Below are 23,023 nucleotides of genomic sequence, written 5' to 3' on the forward strand. Positions count from 1 at the left end.
AAATTTTTCTGTGGCTTCTTGCAGCACTGCAAGCCACTAATAGCAAAATAACATACTGGGAGAAAGAGGAAACTGGCTGCAGTGTTCAAGAAGGTTGAGGGAACTGGATGTTGGGGTGAATGGGGATATGACAGGGACAAACCCTCTCTGTCATATCTTGCCCGAGGAGAAGGCTTCTCTTGTAAGAAACCTGGAAATGACTACATCAAATGCTGGTATAAACACATTTTTTCTAGCTGGATGCAGACATTATCTTTGGTTATTAAGCCAAATCTTCCATGTGAAAAATCATGAACACAGTGTGTGATATATTTTGCATTGGCTTCCATGAAATGAAAAAGCTTTTGGAAAGGTTCTCCTTTTGTTGCTATTGGACACAAAATATGTATACAAATGCTTGGCAAGTTCAAAGGCCAAAAAAGAGTGTTTATTCGAGCATCTGATATTTATAGAATTCCACAGGTGACCGTGGATTGGAGAGTGGAATTACCACCTCTCCAGCCACACTGGTCAAACCAACAGTCCATCAATTCTCTCACAAAGAAGAACGCAAAACATTAATTATTTACATGAACAGTGAGTGAGAACTCCATTAGAAATATGTAAACCGATCAAAAACCTGAAGAAGTTTTATGAGAACTTTAAGACTTTCACAAAAGAACTATAAAAGAAAACTTAACACTTTTAAAAATCAGGGCAACACTCCTTGCCCTGGGATGGAAAGGAGAAAGGCAGCAAAACATATGCTGAGACACCCTTGTAATGTTTAACACCCTGGGAGGTTTCTTCCCTTTTGGACATCCAAATCCTGCCCTCTGGTGAGTTGCCCATCATTCTTGAAATTTCAGGTGATGCTGCAGACATCTGAGGAAGAGCCTCTTGGCCTTCTGCAAATCAGACAGCTGGGAAAGGAGGCTGAACAGAGCCAGCGGTGTCCAGATGCACTAGTCACATAAAGGAAAAAAACTTTCTTTTCCTTTTAGGCTGGAAGGGTTTTGTGCCTGCTGTGTGCTCCTCTCTCCCTCCTGGGCTGAGACTTAGTGGTGACACTGCAGAGGTGTGTTTTAGGTGATGGCAAGAAAGAGAACAACCCCAGCAAGCCAAAAACACAATGGGAAGTGGGAGATCTGTGTCATGCATTAAGCTTCGTTGAGGAAAGCTAGATAATTTGATTTCTACAGTTTGCGAATGATACAGCTTCCGTCATTAAAAAGAGAAAAAAAAGAAACCAACAAAACACATAATCCTCAGAGAGTTAGCTTTTTAATGATTATTCCAGTGGTTGCACAGAGTTCACAAAGGAAATGTTCAAAAATGTTATAATGTTTATTTAGTCACAACTCCCCCCATTGGAGCTCTTTATGCCAAGGCAGCTCTTTGCATGTGTTGTATCGGCCGCGCGATGCCTCGAGCGGTGGAGAGGGAACAGAACTGGCGCCTGCTCCCCTGTGAGCTCTGCTGTCCCTGTTGTTGGCACGGGGACAGATGGAGGTGACACGGGACTTGGGGTGTAACAAGATGGATTTATTCAGGGAGCCCCAAGACCCCCTTGGGAGGGGGAAATACCAGAACTCAGGAGGAGGGTGTAGGAACTGTCACTATAGGACACGTGAAAGCACAACACGAGCCGCTGCTATTGCAAAGCTGAAAAAGAGGAAGTTTATTTTCTGACTCCAGCATTTCTACTTTTCCAAAGGTGACAGTGGATTGGAGGGTGAATGTGCCACCTCTCCAATGACATTGGACAAACTACTAGTACATCAAATTCCTCCACCTCTATGGAGGAATGGTAAACAATAGGTTGTTTACAGAAAGTTGTGTGAGAAAGTTCTCTACAAGAATGTAAACTCAGAAGACTTTAGAAAATCTTAAGAATCAGGGCAACAGGAACAGCAACCAATGAGGGTAGAACTGGGGAGGAGCTGAGGGTGGGACTAACATATCACAAACCTATCAGGGGAAACAGCGTAGTGGAATAACACAAAATAACCAATGGGGTGTTGAGCCTCACTAAATGGACAGGGAATGCTCTGGAAGCAGGGGAAGGGGCTAGAAGGAATGACAGGGAATGTTCTAGGGAAAGGGGCAGGGAAAGGGAGGATTGACAACTTGGGGAGGAGGGGTTAGGGAAGAACTTGGGAAGATTGACAACTGGGGAGGAGAGGGAGGAGGGAAATGAACAGACACTGAACAAACATAATTTTAAAGAAAAAGCACACCACAACACATATGATTATGGAAAATAAAAACTGAACACTAGAAATTAGTATCAAAAGTCTGGGCTGACACTACATTTTTATGGGATTATACGGAATTTTTCAGTAATGCTAGTAGATGAGGAGAAAAAAAGTGAAAACCAAAGAAATTACAAGCAGCTGAATTCTCTCAGGTACTGGAGGGCTTTGGTGAGACGCTCAACTCTTTGGCTGAGGAAATTCCTGGTTTTAGCAGCTTCAGAGTCCTCATCGAGGAGAAAGTTTACCTTCTCTTTATCTTGCAGAAGTTGCAGCATTGAGGTCTGCACATTTTCTCCAAAGTCATGAAGGACAGAAGACAGGATGATCAGAGGTATCTGATTGGTGAGCCGTTTACTTGCTTCCTGCGAGATGGAAGAAGAAAAAGGCAAAATACTAAATTGGTAACAAGAACTGAAAAATGAAGGGTCTTTAGGTAATCGGGTAAAAAAAGTGGTTCCAAGGTCTTAAAATGTTGGCCTGAGTTACTGTTCAAGAAGGGAGTGATGCTATGAACAAAAAAAAATTCCAAACAGTGTCTTTTGTGCCTGAAATTTAAAAATTGAGAGTAATGGGGATGTCAGCTGTTGCTTTTCTTCCCTCAGCAAACTAAAGCCAAGGCAGACTGTTCTCTGCTCAGCTCTGTCAGCTGTCACTAGGACAAGTTATAGGAGGATATTCCTGACAAACAGAACTTGTGCCCAGTTTCTGGTGTCCCACCTGTCTTCACTGAATGCTAACAATATGTTTTGATGCAGGTAATCAGAATGATTTTTCCTAAAGCTGGTAAATTCCTCTATTAGATTATTATTTAGATGGTGGTATTTAGATGGTGTTTCTGATGTGGTTATCCTTTTAAGCTTAAGACAGCTTTGGAGGAAGCTTTAGCCTTAAAGGGGAAATGTCTTCAGCAGTAGTGAGGCCAGACTGTGCCTACATTATGTTAATTGATATCCTCACAAGATAACCTCCTTTCTGACCTGACCAGCTGCCTGGCTCATTTATGGATGCAAACTGAAACAGATTGATCCAGAAGAGCTTGTGGGGCCATTTCCCCATGGAAATGCACAGGGTTTGGGGTGCTTTAAGGCAACATGAGGTTATAAACCTCTCCCAGCTCTGGGAAGTGCTTGGAAGTGCTCACCCTCCTGGTGCTGGGTGAGCACTTAGACCTAAATGCCTGGCTGCAATTGAGAGGTTCTGTCCTTCTTTTTGTAGTACAACTTGAAAATAGCATTCATAGGTCCTATAGGGTGTAGGCAGCCATGGACACAACTTCCATCTCATTCAAGTTGTATTTGGCCTTGCACAAGTCAGTCCCATGGAGTTGTGGTGCTTTGTTGAAAATGGGTCTCAGGGCATTTACAAAAATATTTAACTGCAGATAAAACATAGCAGAGTGTGTAGCAAGGTGGGATGGACGTGCTTATGCACTTATGGCTTTGTTCTCGTTCTATGAAAGCCAAAGGTTTTGTCTTCATCAGCCTGAGCAGCCTGACCATTTAATTGCAGGAATTTGTCACAAAGCCTGCTCTTGGAATTCAAACTGAGCTGCTACCTACCTTCCTGAATTATTAATATTGAACTTGTTGCTTTCTGAGGGAGTTTTACAACAAAGCAAATCTTGATATTGCATGTTCTCTTTTCCTTCTTTAACGTGATTCTTAGTTAAAACGCCCCATTTGTCTTCAGAGACTTCACTTACAGGGTGCTATCTGCAGTAGAGCAGATGCACTCTGATCCCTACAGACAGCTGATATATTTTAATGTAATGTTTTATTATTGTTCCTCCTGCTGTAGAAGTTTAGAATCTGACTGCAAGCCACTGACACCGCTTTCTGCTGGCTGCAGGAGTGTGCAGAGTGGCTTGAGGATGATCTGAGCCAGACTGGGAGGTAGCTAACAAGTGCTTTAGGAGCCAGCTGTCACTTTGGCACCTTCAGGCTTTTCTAATCACCATATCCTGCATCCTGCATCCTGCTGATACAGCCCAGCTTTGCCCTGACACTCTCGTCGCTGGTCAGAAATTCTAAGTAGTTTGCAGAGAAGCTGAGCATCTACCTGAATGAGACACTGAGATACCCCCTGGCTATTCCCTGCACAGTGCTAGCGTGGCATGCAAGGCTGTATTGACTCCAGCAAGATCTGGCTGAGGGGGACTTGCTGTGGCATTCAGAGGGCAGAAAATCTGCCTGTGAACTCACAGAAAAATAGGCACTGGTTTGAGAAGCCATCTCCACGGCAAAAGAGGAGTCCTTTGGAGCAAACAGAGACTTCAAATCTTTTTCTGAGGACGTGTTGAAAGCATTTTGTGCCTTAACAGTATTTAAATCATGAATGTAAAGGTCATCCTGGCAGTACACGATTCTCTCCATTTTAAACTGTGCCCGGATATGTCTTTCAGCCTCCAATGCTTGCTTCTCGCTAATGTCTTCAATTTTCATCTAGAAAAGAAAGGAACAAGAAGTTCTGAGACATTTGCTCCTTTTGGGAAGGTGCCAGTGCTTAGCAGCATCCCCAGGGAATGACAAGGTGGGCACAGTGTTCAACTGCCCTTGTGCAGCACTGTCTAATCCCAGAACATGAGAACATGGAGTAAGGCTTTGCATTGTGGTCTCTCTCTTGTGAAAGAGCAGAAAAATATGGCAGTTTTGTTCCCTCCTTACACATGAGGGGTAGTTTTGTCCCCTCCTTACACATCAGTCCAGGCCTGGTGCTTGAAACCCAAAGGAAAATATCTGTAGTCAGCAAACCAACCCTGTCTAACCCCTCTCTGTCTGGTGCTTTTACTGCAGCCATCTGACTCTTTCTGGCCTTTTTGATACTTCCACCTAAAAGTCTGTGAGGCTGGCAAAGTTCCCTCAGTCATGCTCAAATTCCCTTAAAATGCTTTCCTATCATCCCTAAGAAAACACCCCATACCTTTTCTCATGTCCAGTGTTGGCCAGAACGTCTTCCTTCTTCATTCATCTCACTGTGTTACATCTAAACACCCTACCTGAACACCTCTGTGTTTGTATTTTAGTAATTTATTTGTTCACTGTCTGGTTGGCCTGGGAGCTCAGGAGGGTTTGACCATGCAAGTGAAATAGCAAACCACCTATTTCACTCACATTTGCCTCTGAGTTTCCTTTTTCAGCAGTACCCTGTGAGTGGACTCTGTTTCCTGGCTGCCAGCATTGCTTCTCATCTTTTCCTCAATGTTTCTCATCTTTTCCTCAAGCTCTCTCTGAGAAAAGGCCTTCAAGGACATCCACACCACTGAACGTATAGGTGGTGTCCTTCAAGGGGATCCACCCCAAAACATGCAAATGCCCAAACTGTGAACAGCCATCTTCTAGTTTTTTCATGGCTGAATGATTTTTGGTTTGTCTTCTCCTGCTCCCTTTCATCAAAGATGAGATTCCTGCACTGGCTAAAACCCAGGCTTGCTTTCAGAGAGGAGAAAACAGTTGAGCACTCTGAGAAATCTTTGCAGGACTTGAATCTGAAATTAATGATAAAATCTTCTACGTAGCCACAGCAGGTTTTCTTTGCACTGTCAAGAATGTGGGCAGAATGAATAAAGAATGTAGATATTAGATCTTGTCAAAGTTGTGCAAAATGCACTTTCATTAGTGCCATTATAGTCATGCCACCATTTTCAGACTCTTTCTTACTTTCCTGCAAGAAATTCCATACTTGCATAAGGTGCCACAATCATGGATGTATTTACAAATGCCATTCTGTCTTTTGAGAATCTCAGGTTATAGTAGTGCCTCACCTTGGCAGCTCTGTTTAGATTGTGAAAATTAGCAAAATTCCTTTTAGCGAGTTCAATAAATTTCTCTTCAACCAGTTCTAAGGGAAGAACAGAGAGACAAAATACAGTCAGGTAAGTAAGTGAGGGTTTTAAGCTATTGTTAGTATGAGATTTGGGAGACTACTCATTTTCTGTATTCATTCAGAAATAGCTGAGCTGCTGTACTGGTGCACTCTGCCTTTATGATGCATACAAACAAGTAGAAATTTAGATTTCCAGGTTCAAGAGTGTGACCACTTAACACCAAGTACTTCTACTGTACTGTTTCCTTGCTTTGTTATTTATTATAGCTATTTTCTAATTTTTTATAGTTATTTTCTATTTTTTATAGTTATTTTCTAATTTCTTTCCAAGAGCCAGTGGGAAAAGTATTAACAAATGCTGTTAGCATTTGTAACAGCAATCCCCAAGCTGAATCAGATTTACTTCCATGCTCTGAAGGATCCTGAGAGCATCAGTGAGAACATCAGCTTCTCCTGGAAAATAAACTTGTCAGGCCCAGCAGTGTCCCCCACACAAGAACCTCCCATGGGTTGGGCCATACTTATCACATTGTTCAGGATCTCAATTGCTGGCTCCTCCAGTTCTCTCATCTGCTCTTTTATAATGTCCTCAAAAGTCCTGTAGTTGCTGAAGCCTGGGATTTCCCGTCCACGGTACTGGTCTTCATATTTCCACACTTTACCAGGGACCATTTTTTTAGCTGTAATGGCAAAATAACATTGCTTTGCTACTAAATCACTCAATGTACACATTTCAGGTTTAAGAAGGAAGTATATTTCTCCTCTTTGATTTGTTCTTGAGAGGAAAAACTACTGAGATGATTTTTTGTTACCACAGAACAGAGCTAACACGTTGTTCTCTGAATGAGCCATGTCACACATTGCATCAAGCATCTGACCGACAGAAATTATGGTGGGCCACAAAAATTCTGGTTCTTCTTGGTATTTTTACCCTCACAGAAGTAGCTGGCCATTACCAGTCACTTCCAAGTTTAAAAAAACCCACCCTGAACAATAAAAACCTCCAAGCTCACTAAACACTGTTTCTGGGGAATCTACTTTTGACTGGTTATTTTTATTTAAGATATCACCGTCACTATTTCTTTGTTGATACTATACAAATTTGCTAATTTTTTTGTATGAGGTATCACCTTAGCCCAGAGCTAAAGTGAAAAAAACCCCACCCAGATTCTGAAATATTAATAGCAATAATAAAATAAAAACATTAAGAGTAAAAATAAAAATTATTATCTAGATTGTTATTATTTATTATTATTCATATAGCACTTGGTGCTATAGTCTAGTTGTGGTGTTAGGGCATAGGTTGGAGGTCTTAAAGGTCTCTTCCAACCTCATTATTCTGTGATTCTGTGATTAATGTTGCTGTTACTTAGAAGAACAGTTCAGAAAATCACCAACAAATTCTGTGCCAGTGTCTTGATTTTATTGCTGTGCTGGGAGAGGAGATACAAGCACTGACCTCTCTGTAATGACAACATTTAACAAACTGTGTCTGTGTCCCCAGGACACCACAACAGATGGATGCTCCTGGATCCTGCTCTTAATTTTCTTGGAAAACATTTACTGAAGGTGCTGTGTCTGGGTTTAAAAGCTAGGGGATGGGCTCTCAGGCCAGCTGCCAGGATGGGTTCACAGAATTCACAGAATCACAGGGTTGGAGGAGAACTTCAAGATCATCAAGTCCAACCCAGTCCCAACACCTCAACTCAACCCTGGCACCACATCCAGTCTTTTTTAAACACATCCAGGGATGGTGACTCCACCACCTCCCTGGGCAGCTATTCCAGAACTTTATCACCCATTCTGTAAAAAACTTCTTCCTAATGTCCAACCTGTATTTCCCTTGGCACAGCTTGAGACTGTTTTGTGCTTACCCCTCGCATCAGACTCCAGGAGGATCACACCCCACGAGCGGAATTCCTTGCGGACCTTGGTGAACAGTCTGACCTCATCCCCATAGAGCTGCTCCTCTCCCCGTGTGCTCTGAGAGATGTCTTGGTTGAAGTATTTGATCAACTGCAGTGAATTGAACAACAAGCAGGCAGTTTAGTGAAGTTTCATTTCTTCAGACTAATTTGTGGATCTTAAGCAAATCTGCAGTTATTTGATATTAAAGCAGGGACTCAGTTCATAAAAAACATCCCTTTCTTACATCTTTTGTGCTCTTAGCTCCTGGTTTGTATGTTGTTTGTTTTTTGTTTAATTTTTCCCCCCAGACTGTAACAGCTAGAGGAAAACAAACTTTATACTCTTTTGGTTTTTCTTTTCCCTGTAGACTTTTAGAGCCATTTACTAAATTCTAATAGGTCAGACTTGTATGAAGTCTGATGATCTTCCATAAATACCTCTAAAGCCTACTGAAGACTTACTCAGAAAGCAACTCCATGAGATAAGGCACTTAGATGGATGTGCAAACCACATTTTGGTATCACAAATACATTAGATCTTATGTGTGTAAACAATGGGAAACCTTCAAAATGCTGAGCATGCAGCAATTTGTTTTCCCTTGCTGAGATGCATGATTTTGACCCAATCAACCAAGTTGTTTAGTTTTCATGTCCCATAATCACAGGAAAAAATTTTTAGAAGAGGCCATGAGCTCTTGTGGTCCATTATTTTTGCAGGTGTGGTTTGTCTGTGTTACCCTCACTGAAATGATGGATACCACAAACTTCCCAGTGGTCCATGCTGAAGTTTTGATAATTTCAGGTGGTTTATTTTCTCCCACAGTTACCTCCTTGCTCTGCTATGTGACCAATACTGATACTTACATCTGTGAGGAAAAACAGCCTCTCAGACTCTGTTTGAGGTGTGCCTCTGTTGTACCTTTGCAGCTCCTGCAATGTTTTCTGGAAGGTGTCACGAATTTGGCTCTCCAGTGCTGGCAAAGTTTTCTGGGGAGGAGACAGTGACGAAGGACATTGAGATAGGTTGAACCTGTCTGATTTTGGAAGGAAAACAAAACCCCTCTAAGAGCGATCTACACCTGCAGGGGATCTTTTCTGTTTTTACAAATCCAAGAGTTGGCTGTCAGTGTCCCATGCGTGGCAGTGGGATAACATGGAAAAGCAAATATGGCCTTTATTGAGGGAACTCAGGATTTCCTTGAGGGATCAGGCTGGACTTCACTGAGATCTGGGTAGAACAGCTGCAGTCTAGAGCAAAATTTCACCCACAGTGAACCAAAGCCAATATCCTCACAGGCCGTGCCAGGAAAGTGGTGACTGCTCAATTCCTGATAGAACACGGCTGTTTAGTTACTTATTTTTGGTAAATTTACAGAAATATTTTTTTTCTCACTTGAGACTGAATTTAGCTGTTCCCTATATTTTAGCATCTTCTCTTAACGATGCAGATATATTTATAACAAATAAAAACCCCCAATACCCTTACACAAGTATATTAATATAATAGGACATCTTGATGTTTAGAAGACATTTTCAGTGGAATAGAAATCACTGTTTCAGTAAGCTGACAGCAGTAACTCGTCACCCAGGTGATCAACACTCATAAACAAAAAGAAATATCATGGCTGTCATTGAAAAGGCAGGAATTATGAGCCACAAATAGATGAAATAATTGTTTTACTGTTGATCTGCAGTTAAAAGGCAAATCTGAAGACAGACCATGGGCCTTTTTACCTCTGCCTCTCAGTTCAGTTTGTTCTCTGATCACTGAGTTGAAGGATCATTAAGCACATAAAGATGAAATCCAACCGCAGTCCAAGGTTGAAGAGTTGAACTTGTTTTTACATAATTGATACAAACAGCTTAGTATGGGACTTCTGTTACTTACAATAATGTGTTTCACAAGCTCATCTGTGAGCTTCTCTGCCAGACAGGGGATAGTAGCCTTCCCTTCTTCCATGATAGCCCTGTGAAAAAAGAGGAAAAGGTGGGTTTGGTTAGCCAGGCTGTGGCAGGGCAAGGAGGCAGCACTGATGTTCTGCTCAGTTTTCACTAATTCTATTACACAATTTGGGTTAAGAAAGGGTCTCTGGGCCGTGCTGGTGCAGATGTGGCAACAGCCCAGGACTCTGGGCTTATTCAAGAGTTGTCTGACAGCTACTGACTGAGCAAAGGGAAACAGAGAAAAATCTGAAAAAAGCAAATTCTAACAGCAGACCAATGTTCTGTTCTATTATTTCTCCACATGTGAAGTTCACAACCCTTGTCAGCTGCTGACAAGGGTTCTCTGTATTACATTCTCTGTATTATGATTGATTTGCTACTGACTCATCTGTGTCCTCAGCACAGCCTTTCTCATGTGCTGTTCCTCCATGTTTTACAGTCAACAGAAATACTTCAGTGCCTGATTGAAGTGTTCAGATACTTTAACTCAAATTCTTTGTGACTGTTTGGAACTTCTGAAGTTCACAGCACTTCCCCCGTGTATTTTGCATCCAAAAAACCCCCAAAACATTTAAAAAAGTTTATTCAGTATGTAGAAATCTTCTGGGTTACTGAAACACAATCCTACATGGGCAATGAGAAATATTGAGTATAACTAATACCTGTTTGTGACCCCTAAGCAGTTAAATCTCAGCAAATCAACAAGAAGATTTGACGTGACTTTAACATGTCTTTGATGAGAACATTTCTGTGAGGAGTACCTGAAATGTTTGTGATTCTCAAAGAAGATTCTCTCCTGTTGGATTGCAGCAGCCAAGGTCAGGTTGTTGTGGATGTCCTGCTGCCCACGGCACTTCACAATCATGTAGCCTTTTTTGAGGGGGATTACCCTGTTCCTCAGTATTTTAACAATAGCCTCTTCAGTTCCCCTGTCCACGAGGTCGGGTTTTGTGAGAATTCCTGTGAAGTTAAAAGAGAAAGTTAAACACCAAGCAGGAATACTCTGTACCGTGTTTTATAAAGAAATTTTTTTGGTATTCTCTCTCCTAGAAAGTTCTCTGCTCCCAGGCTGTAAAACTCACTCTGAAGTTCCTCCCACCATGCCTTTTGCATTGCAAACCTTTCTTTAAAGTTTTTTTTTTTTTTTTTTAATGCAAAGCTTTTTTACCATTAACTTCAGATCAACTACTATTAACTGAGATTTTCAGCTTTCAGTTATTCATAACAGGAGTGCCAGCAAGACAACAAACTAAGGGATTCTTGGAGCTACTCAAGAACTGTGACTAGAAATGCTTGCAAATATATTCTTTAGGCTTTTTTCTGTTGTTTTTTCCCCCCTCTTCTTCTTGTAGCTAATTTCACAGAACACACACCATCAGACCTCATGGCAGGGAGAAAATAAATACTTGACCTCCTTTTCAGCTCATAGCCTAGAAAATTATCTCACCTATTGTCCTTTGTCCAGTAGGGTCCACCTCTTGAGCCATTTTCAATGCTTCTGTTGTTGCAATATCCACGTTGCATGGCACCACTACCAAATTGATTGTCTCTTTGCAGCCAATAATTCTTTTAAGTAGACTTTTGATCTGCAATTCAAAACAGCAGTGAGGAGGTTCAGTGAAATTAGACGCTTGTAGGATGTGACAATTTTTAACAATATGAGCAATTTCCTGATGACATTAAATGCTATATGTGCTGAGGATAGTCTTACATGCTAGAGGATGGCATGGAAAGGGACCAGCAGAAGAATGCAACCCCTTTCCTTATGTCAGGATTAATCCAAATATCTGGCATGAATGAGACCAGACTAATGTTAAGCCTGTCTTGACAGCTGCATGGAGCTTAACCTCTTGTGCATATATAATATTTCAGTACAGAAATATTAAAGGTATTTGATATCTAACACATGTAAGAAAACCAGGTTCTGGTGTGCAGGTAAACACTTACGGAAAGAAAGCAAGCTCGATTATGCTGATAAGTCTCAGATATATATCTCTGAAAGGAGCACAGATGTCTTCAGCTTATTTTTCAGTGGAATATTTGCAGGAAAATTTTAAAAAGCAGCAAAACTGGAGATGCACATGACATCTAGTTGGTGTTTTTCTATGTTTCAATGCCAAACAAAATGAGTTCCTCATAATTTGCATTGTGTAGAAGCTTCACAGAGCACTATTGTGCTTATTGCACAGTAAATCAGTTTTTTTTTTTTCCCCTGGATTTTGGTAATGATGCCTCTCTTTTCTACTTCCCACCCATCCCAGTTTCTGACAGGCTGCAGTGCTACAGACTCCACCTTTGGAGCATGCAGACAGGTGGGAACATTGGAAATGTTTGGATTATATCACATTTGCTGCTTTTTTCTCAATACAAGAGAAAGATTGCTATCTAACTGTAGAATTAAATTACTCTCCTCCCAAAAAGTAAAGCCCAGACAATCTAACCTTGTCTCATTTCTATTTGGTCTATCTAATTTAGTTTGGGCTCCTCTTATTCCAAGTTCCCATTTAAAGGTATTTTAGGAGAAACAACACACCCAGCTCCTGCACATCACCCTCACAGCAGGCCTTATCCTAGCAGAGTTTTATTTGCATTCCCCAGCATTTCTTCCTAAAACAGATAGAGGAAGAGCAGAGATCCTCTCTGTTGGAACTCAAAATGTCTCTCAGACATTTTTAGAGGTTCCAGGCCTTGGTCAGAAGCATTTTAAACCCTGGCAGGCAGCTGGAATCAGCTGTGATTTTGAGTTTGAGTCATGAGTTCAATGAGTTACCAACTTTGAAGGTGGAACAAACAGTCACAAAGGGTTAGATAGTATAGTAAAAGTAGTTACAAAACAGAGGGAAAAAAATTTTAGCATTGTGCAGGGGGGTTTTAGCACCTGTACAGGGGGTTTTCACTTTGTACATGGGGGTCAGAAGTTCTAAGATGGAGGAAAGTGGGCTGATCCTGTTCTTCCTCCTTCTTCTTCCTTGCCTCCATGTTCTTGGTGATGCTGGCACTCACAGATTGGTTTAGAGTAGAAAAGCACTTTGTAATATAGGTAGTAGGTATTGGGGAAAAACTATAAACATGTAATACTTAATATATCATATAAAAGATAGCAGCAGCCCTGGGTGGGGGGAGAGAAGAAGAAAGCAGCAGACAGAGAGGATGTCAGGGTGTGTGTGTGCCTCTGCCTGGGCTGCTGACCAAGCAGCCGCAGCCTGAGAAGAAAATCTTTTAGATAACTCACAATAAACTGCCTTGAGACCGAACAACAAGAGGCTGTGGAGTTTTTCTTTGGAAGCACGGCTTGGAGGAGAGACTTTTCCACCACACGAGACCCCAGAGCAAGCCCGGGGTTCTCACACTCTCCACTTACTCTGTTTGCTTCACAGAAAGGCCGCTGGGAGCCCTGAAGGGATGAGCCCCTGGGCACAGATTGGCACATGAGGTTGAGCTTACCTGGTCCCCAATGTCTTTTGGCTGGTCCCCCACGGCCACTCTGGCAATTCCAGGAAGATCAATTAGTGTCAGATCTGGGACATCAGGGGACCGAATTTCCAGGGAAATTAATTGCCCACTAATGGCACTTCTAGGACCAGCCACAATATCCTGGGCTGTGAAAAGAGCAAGGCAATGGATACAAGTTTCAAATGATGCATCAAACCAAAGCTGAACACAATGACTTTGAAATGTACCAACTACCACCTAAGCTTCTTTCAGGCTTGGCGTTTTCTTTCAGATCCAGCCACACACTTAAATCCACTTATGCAAAAATCTAAGGAAAATATCATCCAGAAGAAGTTGATGTGAAGTCCTGTTGGAATATGAGCTGTGATATTTTACAGAGCTTATATTTAGGGACTCTTGTGTATGAAGACAAAATGCATATAAATAAACCACAATGAAAGGGATCAGGTAAAACACTGGTCAGTTGTAGAAATGCTTCCTCAACAGCAAGAGACTTTGTAAGCATTAACTAATAATTGGATGTCGTGAAAGAAATATAGGTGGTGTTCTATATTCTTCACATTTTGATAGGGAGATTGAGAGTAAATTGTCCCAGATACTACAAGGCAATAATGCTTGAATTGTGAGCACAGAGAAACAAGGATACCCCACTCATTTTCATCAGAGATTTTCAGCTCTTTAATTACCTTAATTCATAGCAATTGCCTGGCCAGTTTTGAGAATATCCAAATAATGTGTTGAAAAGCTGATTAAAAAAAATATAAATAATAACAATTTGCAGAGCTGCGCTAGTCAAGAAAGTAAGGACAATCCAACTTTCACATTTTGGGCAAGTGCTTGCTGCCCTTTGGGTAGAAACACTGATTCCTTACCCAGCATGAAATGCCATAACAGTAAAGCTGAGACATGTGAAGGCAGAGACTGAGCCTGTGGCCACAGTACCTGACAGAAGCTCTCTGTTCTGCACTCTGTCTTCTTGCAATTTCCTCCAAAATAATAAGATTTCCAGCCAGAGACACTTCAAGCACTCTCTGGGCTTTTGAACTCATGACAGGAACCATTTAGGCTCCATGTTTACAATTTGACAGACAATATCCCCAAACCAGGAAGCCACCACTCAGGTAAGGACACAGCCTGTGCCTTTACCATGGATCAGGATAAAAGGATCATGGATCTAGTGGGTGGCATCCCTGTCCGAGGTGTTGGAACTTGGAGACCTTTAAGGTCCTTTCCAATCTAGGCCATTCTGGGATCATCATCATAAATCATCTTCACCACAGAAGCACTGGTACAGCTCCCTTGAGAGCAGTGAGTTTTGCTGACCCAGCAAAAGTGAGTTTTGCTTCTGCTCTGATTCCAGCTCTTGATGTTTCTCCACAATCACCGTGGATGCTGTTCAGTCCAAGAGGAGGATTCAGAGGAGATGGAGCCAGCCAAATCCACTCACCTTGCCTTATTGCTCTGTCCACCTCAGAGGCGTGCTGGAGATCCAGGGTTACATTTCGGTAGGAGATCTTCCCTTGCCATGCCTGCCCTTCAGGCAACCTCCTCAGTTTAAGTTCCAGGGGACACCGAGTGACAATACCTGCAGCAGTTCCAAAGGCAGAGGTTGTGCATGAAACACGGCCTTGAGGTGTGTGGTGAACAGTGTTGCCTGTGTCACACAAAAATGTGGAAATGTTCCAAGAGACGCTGCCAGAGGGGACTTGTCCAGCTTCCTGCTCAGAGCAGGACAGTCATGAGATGAGGTCAACCATGGCTCTTCCCAGACATGTCTGGCCCTGCAAACCTCCACAGATGGAGTTCTGCTCCTCTCTGGATGATCTGTTTCAGAGCTGCAATTAATCCTATGAAAAACCTATCCACAACTCCAGCCTGGAAGACTAGATTATATTCACTAGGTAAATTCACATGGAACTTGCAGAATTTATGTGTGTAAAAATACACACACAGAACTGGAAAGTGGATTTTCTTGAGCTGTAAAGTCTTTCAACCACCATCTCTGACTTACGCTTTAAGTAAAGATATTTGTACGCTTTTTACACATAATAATAAAAGATATCTGTAAGAAAATGCAGTTTAAAAAACTCAAGGCAATCCCAAAAGCAAATTTAAAAACTGGTTTTCCATGTGAAATTAATACTCTGCTGCACTGCTGCTTTCTGGGAAATGTACAGAGTCAGTTGGGTAATCACATTACACTTCTTACTCCTGGTCTCTTGACCACCTGGAACATGTGCCTTGGATTTAGCTTGTGGTGCCTCAGTCATGGGGTTATCCAATTCTAGACCAAACAAAAAAAGAAGAAAAAAAAAAAAAAAGAAAAAAAGAAAAAAAATCCCTTCCACCTTATCAAAGAGAAAATGTGAGAAAGTGAATTCTTACCATTGCCCCTGGGGAGAGCAACACCAGACAGGGCCTCGAGGACAGAACTTTTCCCAGAGCTCTGGTCTCCAATTACTGCAATTGCAGGCAAGGACAGGTCCTTTTCTATTCCAAGAGCTCTCAGGCTGTCCACAAGATCAATGCAGGGTCGGATCTTCTCCTCATATTTGTTGTACAAGGTGTGCTCTGAATCCTGTTAAGAGTTAAATTTGGAATGAATTTTCCATAGTCAAAAATTAATAAAAAAAAAAAAAAGAAAAGAGATGCGTTTTCTATTCGTCGGTCTTTAGTAAAATTGTTTACTGGCATCAAGCTCTACTTCATATCACTGTGCACCCTTCCATCTCCATGTAATAAACAGGTGTCTGTAAATATGAAAGAAACAGTTGAAGTTGGCTCACAGACCATCCTTAATAAAAATAACAAACTTTGGAAGCCATCCTGAAAAGATAAAGAACACATTACTAAGTGTGCTTTGTTAATTTTTTTAATAACAGTTTTTTCAATAACTGCCATTTTCTTCCACTCATCCACAGATGTACTGAAGCATGTGTATGCAAATGAAGACTGCTCCCAGAAATCACTGAATTTGGTAAAAAATAGCTTATTAGATCTTTGTTTTGGAGTTTGAAGATTTAGTTTGTGCACAGGCACCTAAAGAGTTCTGCTGTAACATTCTTAACAGGTGGTTGAAATCTTTTAGATCATCATGGCTCTTTCTTCTTTGCCTAATTTTAGGCTCCCATAAGGCATGAATATGAGTGGGTTGTTTTAAATGATTATTGTAATTTTCTGCGTTTGACACAGGTCCAGATATTAACACAGGCTTTTCATTTACGTGAAAACAAAACAAATAATTTCCAGTCTTTGGCAAAACTGGTCCGTCTGGCTGTTAAATATGCTCAGCTAAAGTATATAAAGATCAACTTGGTCTCTTTTCCCTGTTCCTCTCTCAATGTTCCAGCCTGACTGCTGCAGTTAGAGATGCAATTTTGGGAACACCAATATGTTTCAGACATATTGGGCCAGGCATATTCAAACCTGATTTTTTGAAAAGAAAAATTGAAGTTTCTCTCCATCACTTTTATCCAAGAAAAATACCTCCAGAAGTATGCCTATGGATCAGATGCACTCAAACAAAGCAGATTTTTTGGTTCAAGATGAAGAAGGCAGCATATATTACTGGAGGCAAGGATTTTAAACCCTTTTTGGTAACTCCTGCTCACTCTCTTCACTAAAATGCTTAATAGCTAGTAAATTCTCAAAAAACTTCAATAACTGTGTCACAGACATAGAACCAACCTGTGTTCAGTGTTAAATATCCAAGCAGGTTATAATAAAACTTGCTGTGCATTTCTGTTAAGGGTTAAGGAGCCTCAAGAAAAAAAACCAAAAAACTCAGCTTTTATGATTTCTGTTCAACTTTTGTTGCTAGGATTGAAACAGACACATGTTACACATTAAATTGGCTTTTAGGCTGAAGCTATCTCTTTTTTTAGACCTGCATTATTAATGTCTGCATATTAATTGCAGATACCTCTCTTGCTACTTACATGAATAATTGCTAGGCCTCATGCCAAAAGTTGTCGTTAAACCTAACAGATGCAGATTGCACAAAGAGACAAAGGAATTAATTTTGGGACACAAAGTGAAAGAACAGAGTAAAAGTGGGGAGGATTTGTGCCCTCCCCTTGACTTACTGTGCCCTCTTCTCTGGAAAACTCTTTCTCCAAGTCCTGGTCATCGTTAGGTTTGCTCTCAAACAGCTTCTCTGACAGCTCAAGATCTTCTTCTGGATCCTCTGGTGGGAGAGGAGTTGTAGCAGCTTCTGGAAATGGCTTTACAAAAGAAAACACAAACCCCCCCTCTTTCTTTAGGGGATTGTTGGTTCTTTCAGAAGGTTGTTTGAATGCTGCCTTCTTTTTATCCATGGTCTGCTGATTTATTGGGCTTGAACGTATCTTGTCCATGGTGCTTCACTAAATATTAATCACTGCCTGGTCCAACCACTCTGAGGTGCAGCTTCTGAAACCAAACAGGAGGAAGTGAGTGACTCCACCTGGCAAGAATGATCAGAGCAGAGAAAATCAAACACTTCTTTTGTTTCCTTATCCAAACCCTTGGTAAGTACCAAGTGCCACAGCTCTTTTCAAATCACTAAAATTGCTCTCCAGAGGATAGACTTGAAACACTTCTCCCTACCTCTCTTATGCTTTTAGTTTTTGATATTTAAAAAAAAATGCCACAGGAAAAAACAGTATTTTTGTTTTGGGAAAAAAAAAAAAAAGCTACACCAGGTTTTGGAAAAAGCCAATTCTCCTCAGTGAAAAATGTTGCTGAAAGGTGTTTGGAGAAGTTCAGTCAGTATCAGGGCAGGATTGGAGGGAATGTGAATCCTTAAATTCCTGGGGTCAGAAGTGTAGGGCTGTGTAGACAGTGCCCTAGTGCCCTTCTCACCTCTTCTGTGGGAGAAATACTTGTCAGAGGCAAGTCTGACATCTCTTTTCTAATCTCTGTATCTTGGTCCCCTCCTCTATAGTTTAAAACCCTCTGCCAAAAGCAGACTTTTCTTCACGTGATGTTAGAGAAGGGAGGACTAGGAGGCTTTTTATTTCCTTGTTCAGCATTTCCTTATGGAAAATTTTGTTTTCTATGAGTGACTGAGGAAATTAGTGGCTTTTGTTGTGATATTATCCAGGAAGGCAATTTCCAGAGAAAGTGATTTAAAGAAAAAAAACCTCAAGAGTCCTTTTTCAAAGCTAGATTTTTTAGCCTCCCTCTGCCAAAACCAGGATCTGTTTAACTCAAGCACTTTGGAAAACAAATCAGGAGAATCACATATTTCCTTTAAATAACTTCCTGTTCTGTATTTTTTGGTTGAATTAAGTTTACAGGCTTTCTAATTTAAAAAGATGCCGAAATAGGACGACCTGATACAACTTGTTTTCAATGTGTAAAACAAGTTTAGAAAAAAACACACATTATAGCAGAGCAGTTGACAGGGGGTTGTGGGCCAGGCATGAGAAACTGGACACAGTGACTGTGTGAGCATTTATAATTAGGTTTACTGCTAGTACAGTATGTAAATATTGCCAGTGCAATATCAAAACAACAACTCTATTATCTATTACAATGGATTATTATCAGGTCATGGTCCTTCTGCTGAGTCACAAGTGAGATCCCCTTGCTTCCAAAACTTCTCAGAGCAGTTTTGGTGCAAGCTGCTCCACTTTATCTCCAGATTTATTCATCAGTCCATGTCTAAAGGGTTACAATATGAGCAGGTTCAGGTAGAAATGTACAGATTTTCAGTCTTTGGCCTTGCAGAATTCACCATTACAAACAAAAAAAGCACCTCTGGAGCTACTTTAGGATTTTATGTTTGTATTTAGGTGGACCTTGGGTATTTTAACACCTGTCCAAAAGCACTGGAGCTTGTGGGCATCCCTGGTGGGGGTGGGGAGAGAAGGGAATGGGGAAAAATCAACCCAGAAACTTTTTGCAGCTTCGTGACACCAGTTTGCTCTGTTGGCCCAGCCTCCAGCAGCATTTAATTTTTTTTTTTTTGTGGCCAGTGTACACCAAAGTCCATTGCAAACATCTCAGTTCCTGAACTCTGGAATGAATTAATGATGCAAACATCCAGCCATCCTGCAATACCCACCTGGTGTGTTTATTCAAGACAAACCCCATGGCAATCACAGAGGTGGAAGGGACGTGGGGAAGGCTGAGGATGCTGGGGAGACCCGATTATCTTTGGTCACCCTTTAGAAACATGGAGATGGGGAGCAGACCAGAGGGTGCAGAGCCAAGGGACCTGCAGGGTGGGTTCTGTACCCTCCCCTGTGCCACACGGGCACAGCGATTTCTTTGTGTACCGAGCCGAGACAACATGGGATGGAAGAAAGGAGGAGAGGAAAACAAAAAAGCTGCAATTATAAAGAGCTCTTCTCCAATGGGCCAGAAGCCACATGTGAAACATGACATTTGCATGATGTGATGATACTGAAAGTCTGCCAAAAATTTCCTCTCACCAGAGCTGGACCTCTCGCCTTTGTTGGGATAATACTGATTTCCTTCAGCTTCACCTTTAGAATTTGTCTGTGTGAGGCCAATTCCCAGCACAACACGAAGCACTCTGCTGCACACCCACATCTGCACAAACACCAACCTGCCGAAGGTTCTAAAGAGGAGTTCCTGTGGGTGTTTTTCTGTTTTCTCTTTAGCTTTGCATCTGTAGAAGATGAAAAGCCCCTTCTAAAAAAATCCCCTCTCAAACCCAAGGTGCAGAGCTGCAGTGCTGATCCACACAGCTCCTGGATTTATTCACTCTCTGTCCAGCCAAAGGAGCACATGGATTTCTGGCTGACACATCGTGTGACCTCAGGATATTTGGGTAAACCTCACGGTTCCTGTGTTGTATGTTTTTTAACTCCAGCTGTCTTCTCAAAAAGAGAATGAAGCAATGCAAACCTTATGATCCTACTCATAAATAGTGCTGGATAGATCATCTTGCTGAATAATGGCTTAAAAAAAATTAAATGCCTTCTCTCAGTTGTCTCCTTTTAAAGAGGAAATAATACTGACATATTTTCTTTTTTATTTTTTTCCACCCCAGAAAGCAAAAAAAAATCCTGCTCCTGGCAACCCTGTTTAATCACACTTACTCTAGACACTTTCTGCAGCCTTGACACATTAAAAGGAATGAAGATAACAGTAAAAATTTGCACTACTCTTTTTAAAAGAAGGGAGAAACTTACCCTTGTAAGTGTCCTGTGGAAAGGAGAAGCAGTGACTTCCTGAAACTTCTTCAGCTGCTTTTTATTTGTAGGCTCCACCTTCCCATTATGACAAGAAGGAGCAGAAATGAAAGTAATTCTCACAGGAGAAATATTTGGCTTTTGTGGAAATGACCAGGCTGTTTCAAAAGACCAGAGCTGCCACGAGTGGGCACCACTTGCTTACTTTGCACCTGGCTCAGTTTAGGACATGGATATCCTAACACATGAAATGTGTCCACGGAGAAGGGGCGGACCTCACAGCTAGAAGTTCAGAGAAATAGAGAATCCTAGAATGGTTTGGGTTGGAAGAACATAAAGATGATCTTGTTCCACCCCTCTGCCATGGCCAAGGACACTTTCCACTGTTTCAGGTTCCAAGCCCTGTTCAACCTGGCCTTGGGTACTTCCAGGGGTCCAAAATCAGCTGCTCTGGGCAACCTGTGCCAAGGCCTGTCCACCCTCACAGGGGAGAATTTCTTCCTAATATCCAATCTAAACCTACTTTCTTTCAATTTAAAGCCATCCCTCCCTTGTCCTACTACTTCCTGTCCTTGTAAAAATCTCTCAGTCCTCTTCTCACTGAAGCCTCTCAGAAGAGCAGCCACACCTCTGTACACCAGCTCAGCCTTCAGCAGATGATATCCAGCTTAATTATTATATCCAGCTAAGTTTAATTATTGCTGAACTTTTAGTGAATTGTGAATGATTAATTAACCACTGTGGAGCCTTAGGATGTTTAGCACTAATGCAGCAAATGCATTTATCAAAGGCAATTCTGAATCTGTTACAGCTGTCACCTCAAAACATAATTCTGACTTTACAAAACTGTCTCCATCAAAGGCCTTGGAGGGGCTTTGTCAGGCAAATGTGAAATTTAAGGAGACAGCTTTGTGATAGCCCTGGAAATAACAATGTAACATGTTGGGTCTTTTGGTTTCATTTCCCTGTTATGTTTAGTGAACAGCAGAAATGAAACTACTTACAAGACAGCTGAGCTCCTTCTTCCTTGGCTGTATTGGATAATATGATATCAGGGTCAAATGGCAGAGTTATTTGGAAATATCTGAGCAACAGCTTGCCTTTCCTCCCCCACAAAAAGGCATCTCAGTGAGTCAGTGTGCTCACACCTGGGGCAGAACCTGCTGGTTCAAGCTGCTGTACCCCACTCCCACCAGTGTTGCTTGCTGGGGATGCTGGTCCTGTGCCATCCAGGGGAGGAACAAAGGCATTCATGTTCACTGGCTACAAGTCACAGAGTTCTCTTATTAACTAGTCTTCTATTTTCTATTCATTAAATTATTCTCTTACTTCTTTTGCTAATTAGCCCTCATGCTCAGTCTTTCTCTTCTTTTGAGTCAGTGAGTTTTTTGGGTTGGTGGGCAGTGAGTCGGCGTTTGTGATCTCCCCTTGCCAAAATTACCCATTCCTGATTTGATGAGCTGGCCTTGCTTTGTTCCTTGCTATCTGGCATTCTCATAGTTTATTCACCAAGTGTCCTTGGTTTGTGGCTTCAGCAGTAATTTATGCCTGGCTGCAGTTGATACATTATCTCAAGTTTCTTCTATTCTTTTTTTTTTTTTTTTTTTTTTTCCTACAGCTCCTGCAATTACTGAGGCACATTAAACATAATTTATCTTTTAGGGAGCTGTTCATCATTTTCTCCAGTTGCGGTTATAAAGCCACAACAGAACTCAAAAGCCTCACTTTTTATGAACATCACACATTTCCCAGAAATAAATCACAGGGATGACTGGCAAGTCAATTGCTTCACGATTTTTCAAATGCAAATATTCAGTGCTGCAATTAAGACATAGCATAATAGGGTCAGCATTAAGAGAACAACAAAAGGTTGAAGTAACTTAGTGAAAATCCCTATAAGCTGTTGTGACCATCTGAAATGAGTGTCCCACCATCAAATCTGCAGGAATAGCAGCACCGTTCCTCCTGCTGAATTTCCCCATCTGAATGCTAAGATGGTCTGGCTCTGCTCATTCTCCAGAATGCAAAAGAAAGCATCTTTTAAATCCAAAGTAGACAAATCATTATCTGTCCATGATAATTTGTTTTATTTCTCTTAAATCCTGCACCAGCCTATACTGCTGAGAATGAGGCTTCTTTGCTGGTGTCTGATTCAGAGTGACCTCCTCCAAGCAGCATTCAGGATGTCATGCTCAGGTTCCTCTGAGCTCTGGTTCATTATTAAACAGATGCAGGCCTTCCATGCCTTTTCTTGTGGGATACACAGAGTTTACTGAAAAAGGTTTTCAAGCATTTAACTTGCAGAGTACACTTCCTGTGTCTTGGTTTGAAAAGCCAGGTGTCTGCTAAGGAAGGCAGGAGCCTCCCTTAAAATGGAAAATGTAAACACTCTCCCTCTGAATTATTGAAATTAAGGGGCTCTCAGGAAAAGATATGGGAACAGGAATAACAGTTAGTAGGGAAGAAATAAAAAAAAAATAAAATGCAGTAATACCAAACATCACTGTCAGAGTCA

General features: G+C 41.4%; 1 protein-coding gene across 1 annotated transcript; it reads right to left on the bottom strand.

The window, feature by feature from the left end:
* Positions 1 to 1,642: 1,642 nt before the first annotated feature.
* On the bottom strand, positions 1,643 to 20,524 carry LOC110475866 (interferon-induced GTP-binding protein Mx). Its single transcript, XM_021540330.2, has 14 exons — positions 20,509 to 20,524; positions 17,449 to 17,807; positions 15,749 to 15,941; positions 14,811 to 14,948; positions 13,355 to 13,509; positions 11,358 to 11,496; positions 10,672 to 10,870; positions 9,855 to 9,933; positions 8,831 to 8,953; positions 7,934 to 8,075; positions 6,581 to 6,739; positions 5,998 to 6,074; positions 4,439 to 4,678; positions 1,643 to 2,599 (listed from the first exon to the last, which is right to left on the bottom strand). Exons 2-14 carry the CDS (start codon positions 17,716 to 17,718, stop codon positions 2,366 to 2,368), a joined length of 2,148 nt encoding a protein of 715 aa, XP_021396005.2. The 5' UTR covers positions 17,719 to 17,807; positions 20,509 to 20,524; the 3' UTR covers positions 1,643 to 2,365.
* Between the last annotated feature and the right edge of the window lie 2,499 nt (positions 20,525 to 23,023).

This window comes from Lonchura striata, chromosome 2 (assembly GCF_046129695.1).
Source record: "Lonchura striata isolate bLonStr1 chromosome 2, bLonStr1.mat, whole genome shotgun sequence".
Classification (NCBI taxonomy): Eukaryota; Metazoa; Chordata; class Aves; order Passeriformes; family Estrildidae; genus Lonchura; species Lonchura striata.